This window comes from Panthera leo, chromosome B3, assembly GCF_018350215.1.
Source record: "Panthera leo isolate Ple1 chromosome B3, P.leo_Ple1_pat1.1, whole genome shotgun sequence".
Lineage (NCBI taxonomy): Eukaryota > Metazoa > Chordata > Mammalia > Carnivora > Felidae > Panthera > Panthera leo.
This window is the reverse complement of record NC_056684.1, coordinates 68,329,882-68,342,216: the sequence shown is the minus strand read 5'-3', so window position 1 is coordinate 68,342,216 and position 12,335 is coordinate 68,329,882. Positions and strand designations below refer to the sequence as shown.

Here is a 12,335-nt window from a genome sequence, read left to right as displayed (position 1 = left end):
TATTACCTAGAAGAGCAGAATCCTTAAAGAATGGGTTATGGGGCAGGGTTCTAAGAGTGGAAGCAGAAGTCAAGACCCAGAAAGGAATGGGCAGACATGGCATGAGAAGTTGAGGCCCCCAAACCAGGACAGCAGTATGGTAATATCAGGGACCTCAGTTACATCTGAAAATTCCTTTGCCTTTGTCATACAACTTAACTGAATCGTGGACGTGCCATGCCATCATCTTCACCAGGTTCTGCCCTGCTCACTCAAGGAGAGGGGATCATTGCAGGCATGTCCCCCAGAGAACAAGAATCTAGGAGACTATTTTGGAACTCTGCCTACCACAGTATCCTTCCATTATCTAGAATTGTCTTTTCCTTTTCTGGTCTTGTCTTTTGCTTCTGCTGTCAGAACCCTGTGCCTACAACTTTCCCTAATGTAACACAATCTGTATACACAATGGGCTTTTGATTTCCATTTCTGGATCATATATCGTCCTACACTGGTTAAGAGGGTGTGTGCCAAAGGTGAACATTTTATTGTCAAACCCCAGTTCTGCTACCTACTAGAAGATTGACAACGGCCTCAGTTTCCTCATCAAAAGGGGAGTGATGGTAGTATCCACAGAGTAGATAGTATAATAACTACTTGTGGGATGTTGTAAGGATTAAGTGATATGCTATGCTTAAAGGGCTTGGCACAATGTCTAGCACATAATTCTCCAAAAATGTTCAGATATTATTAGTGTATCCTGTCTCAATGGTTGTATTCATATATGATTTCTCTACATGGGATACCCTAATAAATTGGTAGGTACCCTTCAAAATCCATCTTAACCTTGCGTGTGCAAAATGTCAACATCTGTGTAATGTCGGGAAGCTGAGGTATATAAGGAACTCTATTTGTAACTTCTGTAAATCTAAAATTGTTTCAAAATAAATAGTTTTTTTTTTTTAAGTCCTAAGTGTTGTCTCCATTATAAAGCCTTTTGATTCCCCTCATTGTGGAGTGAACACTTTCATTCTACTCTCAGTAAGCTTTACATATGGTGTTTATCACATTGCATCATGATTGTTTGTTTACATGTCTGTCTAGAATATAAAGTGCATGGATGCAGGGACTAACTTTATTCATCTTTCTGTCTCTAATATATAGAGACATGTCTGATATAGCTTACCAGCATATGTTATGTAAATGCTGGCTCAATAACTAATTGTTGAATGAATTTTTATCTTTCATGCACAAGAGATTTATCAATAGCCAAATGATATGTGATTATAGGAACCAGTGGGAGGGTCAGGGTGGTACAGAACAGCGGTTTTCAAAGTGTGGTCCCTGGACAAGCAACATTATTAGCCATACGTGGAGACTTGTTAAAATGCTGTTTCTCAGGCCCCATCCCCCAGATCTATTGAATCAGAAATTCTGGGGGTAGGGGACAAGGTGTCTGTGCTTAACCACTTTCATGGAAACTAAGATTGAAAACATAAACAATTATACTAATGTATAGCTATGTTACATGAATTTAGAATCTTTTAAGTACAAATATTTTATTAGAGCAAAATGACATAGATGAATTATCCTCAAGAAATAATTGAATTTAGGGGCTCCTGGGTGGCTCAGTCGGTTGAACATCTGACTTTGGCTCAGCTCGTGATCTCATGGTCTGTGGGTTCAAGCCCCACATCAGGCTCTGTGCTGACAGCTCAGAGCCTGGAGCCTTTTTCGGGTTCTGTGTCTCCCTCTCTCTCTTCTCCTCCCCCACTTGTGTTCTATCAAAAATAAATAAACATTAAAAATTTTTTTAAAGAAATAATTGAATATCCACTTAGCCATATTTGTGATGATTTTGAATATTACAGAACTTACCAGATATAAGCATCTATGCACCTGTAAACATGTACAAGTTTTTAAATTTTGTTAGCCTTCTGCCAACCAATTATTGTGCATTGCTTTAATACAGGAAAGTAGAGGCTATTCTTGAATATTTTCCTGTTTAACATTTGTTGCTGTGATCACTTTTTTTTTTTTTTACTGTTAATCATATTAACCATCCTGGCATCAACACAGATGTCTTCAAATATCTGTCAAGGCCTGCCAAGTGCCAGCTGCTGCCATGTGGTCCAAGGTGCTACTTCTCCAAATCGTAGTTAAGTGTCCATTAGGCTTTCAGTACGTCGCTTTTATAATCAGTTCCATGTTATCAGCAAATACTGGTGGAGTCATAGGATTTTGACTAAGTAATTAAAATATTACAATCACACATCTGCAGCTTTATTCTAAAAAGCAGTGCTACTATTTTGTTATCCTCTTTCCAATTCTTTAAGAACAAGTGTCTTGGAAAATCATATGCTAATATGTGACTAATCTCACCAAAAGCCTGAGTCAAGAAAGCATTTGCCTCTTTGCCACAGAAGTTGTTATTTGTTAGTCTCTGTGTTATTGGAGAAAAATCACTTCCTATGTCCTTTGGGTAGTATTTTACTTTCAGAGATATGGAGGCTGCCCTTTTAGAACTCACCTGCATTTTGAAACTTCAGTTTTCTTCCTTTTCATGTGAAACAGACCATTCTTTTTTTTTAAATTTTTATTTAATTTATTTTTTTAATTTACATCCAAGTTTGTTAGCATGTAGTACAACAATGATTTCAGGAGTAGATTCCTTAACGCCCCTTACCCACTTAGCCCATCCCCCCTCCCACACCCCTCCAATAACCCTCTGTTTGTTCTCCATACTTAAGAGTCTGTTATGTTTTTGTCCCCCACCCTGCTTTTATATTATTTTTACTTCCCTTCCCTTATGTTCATCTATTTTGTATCTTAAAGTCCTCATATGAGTGAAGTCATATGATATTTGTCTTTCTCTGACTAATTTCGCTTAGCATACTACTATCTAGGTCTATCCACGTAGTTGCAAATGGCAAGATTTCATTCTTTTTGATTGCCAAGTAATACTCCATTGTGTATATTCGGCACATCTTCTATATCCATTATTCATCAGTCGATGGACATTTGGGCTCGCTCCATAGTTTGGTTATTGTTGATAATGCTGCTATAAACATTGGAGTGCATGTACCTTTTTGAATCTATATTTTTGTATCCTTTGGATAAATATCTAGTAGTGTAATTTCTGGGTCATAGGGTAGTTCTATTTTTAATTTTTTGAGGAACCTCCATACTGTTTTCCAGAGTGGCTGCACCAGCTTGCATTCCTACCAACAATGCAAAAGAGATCCTCTTTCTCTGCATCCTTGCCAACATCTGTTGTTGCCTGAGTTGTTAATGTTAGCCATTCTGAGGGGTGTAAGGTGGTATCTCATTGTGGTTTTGATTTGTATTTTCCTTGAGCATTTTTTCATGTGTTGGTTGGCCATCTGGGTGTCCTCTTTGGAAAAGTGTCTATTCATGTCTTTGCGCATTTCTTCACTGGATTATTTGTGTTTTGGGTGTTGAGTTTGATCAGTTCTTTATAGGTTTTGGATACTAATCCTTTATCTGATATGTCATTTGCAAATACCTTCTCCCATTCTGTCTGTTGCCTTTTAGTTTTGCAGATTGTTTCCTTCGCTGTGCAAAAGCTTTTTATTTTGATGGGGTCCCAATAGTTCATTTTTGCTTTTGTTTTCCTTGCCTCTGGAGACCTGTTGAGTAAGAAGTTGCTGCAGCCAAGGTCAGAGAAGTTTTTGCCTGCTTTCTCCTCTAGGATTTTGATGAATCTTACATTAAGTTCTTTCATCTTACATTTAGGTCTTTCATCCATTTTGAGTTAATTTTTGTGTATGGTGAAGAAAGTGGTCCAGGTTCATTCTTCTGCATGTCACTGTCCAGTGAAAACAGACCATTCTTTACACAACTGTTCAGTTAAGCTGGATTCGGGAAGAAGTCCCTGTCTTGAAATCAGGAAACCCAAGTTCATACCCCATTTCTGTCAATTCCTGGCTACAGGTCTCAGAGTAAGAAACCACTTCTCCAACTCTCACACTTAACAGCAGGTTATTAATAACACTCTTTCAGTGATTACAAATGGCAGCCTCAAAAAGAATAATGACTTGTGAGTTATCCTTACTGAGCCCAATAGTCTCTATGCCAAAGAAGCCTAAAAGTAGGTGGACATTGTCTGCAGACTACATTCTGAGAAGATGCATTTATATTCTTATTCCCCAAGGGTACTATTTACTGTCACTTTTTCCAGATGGGGGGAATTGTGAAGGGTCACAACTTTGCCAACTTTGTATTTCACGGCAAATAGTTTTGGCAATAGTGAGAACATGATCAGTTGAAAACAGGGGTAAGAATCAAAAAGGTCTGTAATGGTGTTGGTGACAGCAGTAACAAGGGATAAATTCCAGATCACTGTGGACTCAAAGCTAGATGAATCTGATTGGGTTTTCAGTTGAGGGGAAAAACAAAGCAAAACAAAACAGAGTCAAGGATTATTCGATGTTTCCTGTCCCAGGTGACTAGGAAGAAAACCACTTTATTAAAACATGCTAGGTCTGCAGCTGGGCAAATAGTTAATCAGTGTACTTGTCTTGAAATGTAGAAGGGTATCATGGGCATGTCACAAGACTCATCACTGCCCACTGTCCTCTTTCCTTTCAATATCTTGTTGGCATTCTTTTTTTTTTTTAATTATTTATTTTTAGAGAGAAAGAATATCCCCAGCAAGCTCTGCTTTGTCAGTGCAGAGCCCAACGTGGGGCTCGAGCCCACGAACTGTGAGATCATTACCTGTCCTGAAACCAAGAGTCAGATGCTTAACTAACTGAGCCACCCAGGTGCCCCTCTTGTTGGTGTTCTTAATCAACTTCACAGAAAAACTTGAGTGGAAAGAGGTGTTAGATGACAGAATCAAAGCTTGTTAAATTCTTCCTATGCTAAATTCTTCCTAGGCTAAAATGTAATAAGATTAAAGTCAAGAGGATACTAGAAACATCCTGCATTTAGATTAAAATATCCACCTTACAAGCAAAGGACATAAGAGATTTCTGTTTCAGCTTTAGTTGACAACGTAATGATTCTGAGCCAGTTGGGTCCTGTGGCTGATTCAAAGAAAAAGCTAGGCTATTTTAGTAATAGATATTCATATCAAGGGAGAAAATGTGCTACTGTACTACATATAGTCTGACATATCTGAGGTTTTGGGTATAGTTATTGCTATGTATTTGAGGAGGGTTGTTGACAAATTGGATTATATGTAGGGAGCAGGAAGGAGACCTATCTGGAAATTATATCATAGGAAAGAGAGTCCGAAAGAATAGTGAATCAAGGGTGCCTGGGTGACGCAGTTGGTTAAGTGTCTGACTTCAGCTCAGGTCACGATATCATGGTTTATGGGTTCGAGCCCCCTGTCAGGCTCTGTACTGACAGCTCAGAGCTTGGAGGCTGCTTCGGATTCTGTCTCCCTCTCCCTCTCTCTGCCCCTTACCTGCTTGTATTCTCTCTCTCTCTCTTTCTCTCTCTCTCTCTCAAAAATAAATAAACAAAAAAAAAAAAAAAACAGGGAGCCAATAAAATTAGAAAGAGGATACATGGCAGAGGCTGGGTGGTGGATACTGTGTGTGCCACCCAGATCCTCCTATCTGGATCAAGACCCCAGTTTCCTTAGCTGCTGGGAGTGTTTGTTGCTGGCTGACAGCTAACAGGTGATTTCTGCCCAACGGGGCTGCCTTGCCTGAGCTTCCAGCCATTCCTCAGGGACAGCCCCACCCAGTGCCTAGTGTGGGTGTGAGAGTACAAAAGCCCAGTTCTGTTGCCTTGTGCAGGACAACTGTGAAGGGCCATCCCAGCTTTAGGATTCCTTGTGTGATCAGCTGAGGCCTCTGTTGCGGCCGCATCTCCTTCCTGGTCCCGCTTCCCTTGCTGTCTCATCAGAATTGTTCTAGAAATCTCTCCCCACTAAGTCTTCTCCATGGGATTCTCTGCTCGGTCTGTCTTCCAGGGAATCCTACCTGCAACAGCTGACATTACAAAGACTGGGAAAGGATACATTATTCAGTACATGATGTTGGGACAATCGATTATTCATGTGGGAAGAAAAAAATAAAGTTGGAATCATGTACAAAATGTATTTCACGTGGATTTAGAATTGAAATATGAAAAGCAAAACTTTACCGTTTTTAGTAGAAAATATGTAAGGATTAGGAGAGGGTTTCTTAAAAGCACAACCTATGAAGAAGATTTGTGAATTTGTCTATATTAAAATAATATAAAATTTAAATTAAGTTAAAATCACTTGACTATGACAAATGATATCATTTTTAAAAATAATAGGAAAAGCTAGGAGAAGACGTTTGCAGCACTTACGACTAACAGATTTAGCATCGAAAATAGATAAAGAATTCATATAAATTAATAAATGGAAGGGAAACTGCCCAGGAGAAAAAAAAATAGGCGGAGAAGATAGTCAATTTGCTTAAGAGAAAGTCTGAATGATGAATGTGTATACAAAAGTATATTAAGCCTCATAAGCAATTAGGAAAATGACAATGAAAATAAGATCCTAGTTCATACACATCAAATTGGGGAAATTATTTTAAATTTGTTTTATAACACCTTCTCTTTTTAAAATTCATTTCCTCTTCCTTCCTTTCTCTGCTTCTGTGCCTTTGCACATGCCAGATTTCCATATGGACTACTCATCTGTCAAGACCTAGGGCAAAGTCATCTTCATGCAGCTCTCCTAACCTTCCTGTTCTGAGTTAAGATTTTCCCCCATATATATTCCAGATAGTGCTTTGTGTTTGTTCCATTTAAAAACACTTTGCATTGTTGTAATTTTTTGCTTATGTGTGAGCCTCTGACACTAACTAGATTATGGGCCCCTGAATGGCAGGAATCACGTTTATCTGTATGCTCCTGGCATTTATCATAGTGCGTGGCACTTGACTGCTAAATATATGTATTGGATGGGTGAATGAACCAGTTCCTTGCCTCAGTGGCTTTTCCAGAAAATCAGACCCCTTCTAGACACAGGCATGAAGAGTCAAATGCTCTACAGTGGTTCTTAGTTTGCTTTTTGATGCATCCTCTAAAATTAGTTCAAGATAAACTAATTGCTCATCACCTGCAGTGGAGCGTATGGTTAAATGTGGTCTTTACCCTCAGTTTAATTAAAGAGGATATGCAGAAAGCTGGTTCTTTTTATCATAGGTGGAAAGTTGCATAGGGACAAAATAAGTATTGTTTTCCTTTGTTATTCATTCTTTTTTCTCCAGGCCTATTGCTGCCTACTGGTACTGTCAGGATTTATTTTTAATCCTGAAAAAATGAAATAAGTGTACTTTGGCTAGAGAGATAAAATATGTTGACATACTAAAAGAAATACATCTCCCTTAGGAAATCTAACTGTTTGGGAACATACATCCTCAAGGCGTTTGAAAAATTTCTAATCTCTTTTTTAAAAGCCAACAGCAGTGCTACAAACTCCAGATGAGAGCATATGATTTAGTTGGTATTTGTCAACTCTTACAGTGCTTATGAAATATTAAAGCTGGGAGGGATCCTTTGGCCCAGTGCCTTCATGGTACAGGTAATGAAAGTAAGGTTCCATCTAATGTATCATAATAGTTTAGTGATAGAATAATCCAGATCTCCCACCTTCTATTTTGATTCTTTCCTTTTCTCCATATACTGTCCCAACACACACTAATTTGGTGGTAGCAAGAAAATTATTTGGATTTTCAGGGGCTTTGGGTTATAATAGCTACTTAGGTATTTACTTTGAAGTTCTTGAAATTTCCCCCGTAAAAAATTGCCTGTTGGCCTTTGTACCATTAATAATTATCTTTCATTAGCACCTAAACTCAAAGGGGTAGAGCAACTCCATTCCAGACCAGTATAACTGTTTGGGCTCATGGTGAATATGGAGTAAGAGGTAAAGATTTATAAAATAGATTAAAAATTTACTTGCTCATTAAGTAAATTATGATAAAGATTCTAAGTGTAATAATCTTATGTGATAATTGAAATAAAATTAGTAGTATCCCTGGGCTTCTATTTTCTCACTGGTGAAATGAATAACTTGGAATAAATCAGAGGACAATAAATCTTTGAGGATCTTTTACTTGTAAATATTTTGATTCTGTGACTGTAATAACAGAGGATTCACCCAGATTTTGCTTGCCTTGCAATGGTAACTAATGCTTGAAGTGTTTTTTAACAAAGAAAGTTTTCTTCATTTTTTTTTTTTTGGAAAAGTTACCTATGACTAAATTGTTGCTTTGTTTTTCTGAGAGGTTCTCAGGAATCTCACTCATTCATCTCCATATATGTGTTTTCTGTCCTTCATTTACTTGGTAAGACTATCATTTTTTGAAACTAAATTATTTAGTTGTTCAAACCATACTGCTTCTCTGTTCTTTAATTTAATTTTTTTTTTATGTTTTTATTTTATTTTTGAGACAGAGAGAGACAGAGCATGAGTGGGGGAGGGTCAGAAAGAGAGGGAGACACAGAATCCGAAACAGGCTCCAGGCTTTGAGCTGTCAGCACAGAGCCCGACGCGGGGCTCGAACTCATAGGGGGTGAGATCATGACCTGGGCCGAAGTCGGAAGCGCAACCGACTGAGCCACCCAGGCGCCCCACTGCTTCTCTGTTCTTGACCAGATGCATGTAGTGTTGGAAGGAGGCATCATGGAAGAACACAGGTAGTCATTACGTATGTTTGAATCTGAATTCTGCTGCTATGGGCTAATGCAAGTTACACAACCTTTTAGTTTCTGTTTTCTCTGCTCTCCAGTGTGAATCACACAATGCATCTCATAGGGTTCTTATGAAGAGTAAATAAGATGCCAAGCACAGTGTTGGGCACACCATGTGCAGTCCATGCCATTAGGATGTATCAAATGCAACTGCAAGTGTCAGTGAGCCCCCTTGTTCAACTATAGAGCTCAACAGTTCAAACCAGAAACAGACAAGACCCTTTAACTCATACTCTAACTAAAACCCGTTGTGCTCATTTCTTATTGCACTTCCTTGAGGCATTGACTAAAATGTTTTGCAATGACTGGATCATTCCAACCCCTAGGCCAGAAAAGCCCTGATAGCAATAGAATGCCTAGAAGACCATCCCAGCATGCGCCCTTCCTTGCCCACGACCATAGGTTGAACACACTGACCCCACCCACGATGGTGTGTTTTCTGTCTGCTCTCTTGCACATACCTCCCTGAACTTCTCCTATACAACTGTAGGTGTCTATCTTGTGAGTGGAAAGGCCCATTGTTAAGGCTTGGGACTATCACCTTCCCTGGCTGCCCACACCTGAAACAAATCTTTCCCTTTCTCTTTTCCAAACCCTCATCTATTGAGTTATTGACTTTTTTTGTGATTAGGTTGACTGTTTGCTTGGCAACAGCATTGGTACACCCACTCAGGAGCTATACTCTACCTTTGTCTAGCCCCCTTGGGGTTCCTGGGATGGAGCCATTGGTCTAGCACTCACTCTTCCATTTCCTGAGTTAGCGGCTGTGATAGATCAATTGGTAATACAACTAGTACTAAAAGTTCTCTTTTAGGTGCTGACATATTCTTTTCCCTTTGATCTCATTGAAGCCTTAAGTATTTTGTTGTTCTTGTCCTGTAGTATGTGTTTCAAGAACTTACTTTTTGATCGGATGTTAAAAAGTCGGTCATAATTTGATGTGCCAGTGAAGATAGGAGTATATGTTCCTGATTCCACTTCAAATTTGCTGCTTCCTTTCCCCACCACTCCACTCTGTAGAAACAACATCAAAAAAGGGTTGCTGGATTTCTATAAAAGTCTTTGGAAAAGACCAATGGGCAGATTTTCTATTGTGAATTTCTTTAGTAGAGGGTTCTTTTTCATGTTTGCATTCCCAGCACCCAACTGGCATAAATAAATCCAGTAATGAACATTTGATAGAGCTCATGGGAGGAAGAAAACCTCATTACAAATTCTCATGATAAAGATTTGGTACTTAAAAGGAACTTTAATCAATCTCATAAGCAGAAAATAATTTTCTGCCCATATTCTTAATGTTTCTGATATAGAGGAATAACAAAAACCATTGAAGGCTGCTTGGGACCAAGCAAGGGATGTTCACGGTACTTGAGCAGTGAATGAAGATTCCGTACCAGACTTGACCTCACCAGACACTGTTCTCATATGCATCCTGGCAATGGGTTTTCGGTTGGCTCTTCATAAAGAGGATCTAGAACTTTCTATCAAAACTCACTGTATTGTTTATCATTGATAATTTGTTGCATATGTTTATGCTTAGGTTAATATGCACTGAATTGCATATAGTTCTTCAATGTTAATTCTTTTATTGTCACCATAAAGTCATAACCTAAAGAATAGCCCGTGCCCTAGGTAATGTTATAACAGATTCAAAGGCCTTACCTAACTGTTGTAAACAAGATTTTGATGCCCAGGACAAGTGAATAAACAGTGGCTCTTACAGAATGCTGCTTTCACAAGGATTATTTCTAACCAGGTGTGTTATGCATTATACCAGACCCAGTGCTTTTTTTTTAAGTGAGTGTAAGAATATTAAAAACTGCTAATAGCAAAATAATTTTTTCCAGCAGTACTGTTTATTGGTTCAACAAATATCGCTTTGCATTGTTGAAGCATTTCATTCCTGTCTGTGAAAATCCTTATCTAAAATTGAGTTTTTGATCAACGCCCCACTGCTGCCCAGAATTCATTATTACAACTCAAAGCTATTTTTTATTTTTTAAATGTGTATTTATTTTTGAGACAGCATAAACAGGGGAGAGGCAGAAAGAGAGGGACAGAGGTACCCAAGTGGGCTCTGAGCTGACAGCAGCAAGCCCGATATGGGACTTGAACTCACGAGCCATGAGATCATGACCTGAGCTGAAGTTGGATGCTCAACTGACTGAGCCACCCAGGCACCCCTCAAAGTTGTTTTTCCCCTCAACGGTGAAAATGTTCTCTGTTATGCACAGTTTAAATGATCTCTGCTTACACATTCCAGTGTGTCCTCTCAAGCTCTCCTACTCCTGCATTTCGACAGGAGAGTCTAGATTAGAGGAATCTAGTCACCATAATCCACTGACTGCCAGAACCCAGCTCTTCTCTTCTCCTTTCCCTGGGCATCGATTTCTAGAACAGCCAATAATAAGGTTCATAACACAGAGTGAATGAGACATGGGGAGTTAACATTTGTTATAGCGTCCCCAACGGTGCTAGGCTAATTACATGGAATTTCATTTCACGCCAAGCAGTCTGTGCTTTTCCTACCATCTCGTGCCTGTGTGGGTGCAGGAAAGGAAATGAGATTAGCTGAAGGAGGGCTCTGGAACAGTACAGTCTTTGGCTTCAGCGTATTTATCCTTTGATTTTTTTTTTTAATTGTTCAATTAGGTAAGTGCCCTTTTGTGACTGAGAAGGTCATTTTGCCACTTTGCTTAAAGTCTAATCTACCAAAAGGACTTAAATACCATCTATGCTTTTTTAGATTTTTAGGAATTGGAGTTTATTCTCAGCAAGCAGTCTCCTTGCTGTCTCATTCCTGTCACTTTTTTCTATTAGATCCTGTTTAATTCCCAAACAACTTGTTTTGTTTTTCCTTGGTTCACGGGTACCATCCAAACAGCAGCCTGCCCAGCTGGGGAACTGTTTGAAAAGCAGGCGGCTCCTGTTTGGTGAGTGCTAGAGGACATTTCAGCTGGGATCCTCGATGCTGACAGGTGGATTTCAAGACAGCAGTAGCTCCATATATCAGACTTGGTTGTTTGGAAACGAAATCATTTTCCTCATCAGGTTTGTAGGCATTTCCTGGAATAAATGTTAGCTTATGGAGGGTTTTATTATACGTGGGTTGAGTGTGTGAATTGACCACTGTGATCAAAAACTGGGTCCCAGGCATGAGGCTTACTGAGGAGTCTGAGGAATTATTTTTCTTCTTAGGCAAAAAAGAGGGATCCATGAAGTTCCAGTTGACAAATGTATGCTTTGGTATAAAGGTCATGGATTATTTTTAAATGGTTTAAGAATAGGTAAGGTAGGGGCACCTGGGTGGCTCAGTCAGTTGAGCGTCTGACTTTGGCTCAGGTTATGTTCTCATTGTTAATGGGTTCGAGCCCTGAATTAGGCTCTGTGCTGACAGCTAGGAGCCTGGAGCCTGCTTTGGATTCTGTGTCTTCCTTGCTCTCTGCCCCTCCCTCTGCTCACACTCTGTCCCTCTGTCTCTCAAAAATGAATAAAACCATTAAAATGTTTTTTAATTTAAAAATAGGTGGGGCGCCTGGGTGGCTCAGTCGGTTAAGCGGCCGACTTCGGCTCGGGTCATGATCTTGCGGTCCGTGAGTTCGAGCCCCCGTCAGGCTCTGTGCTGACAGCTCAGAGCCTGGAGCCTA

At 39.4% G+C, this 12,335-nt stretch overlaps 1 protein-coding gene across 13 annotated transcripts in view; it reads left to right on the top strand.

Moving 5' to 3' along the window:
• FMN1 (formin 1) overlaps window positions 1-12,335 on the top strand; it is a 432,271-nt gene that overhangs the window by 45,189 nt on the left and 374,747 nt on the right. Inside the window, exon 4 of one of the 13 annotated variants that reach the window (XM_042942511.1) lies at window positions 10,001-10,484. The exons of the other annotated variants lie outside the window; for them this stretch is intronic. Within the exon in view, the coding sequence (XP_042798445.1) occupies window positions 10,001-10,071 (71 nt within the window). The 3' untranslated portion in view covers window positions 10,072-10,484. Of the gene's footprint in view, window positions 1-10,000; window positions 10,485-12,335 lie in introns of those variants that run through there. 13 annotated transcript variants of the gene reach the window in all.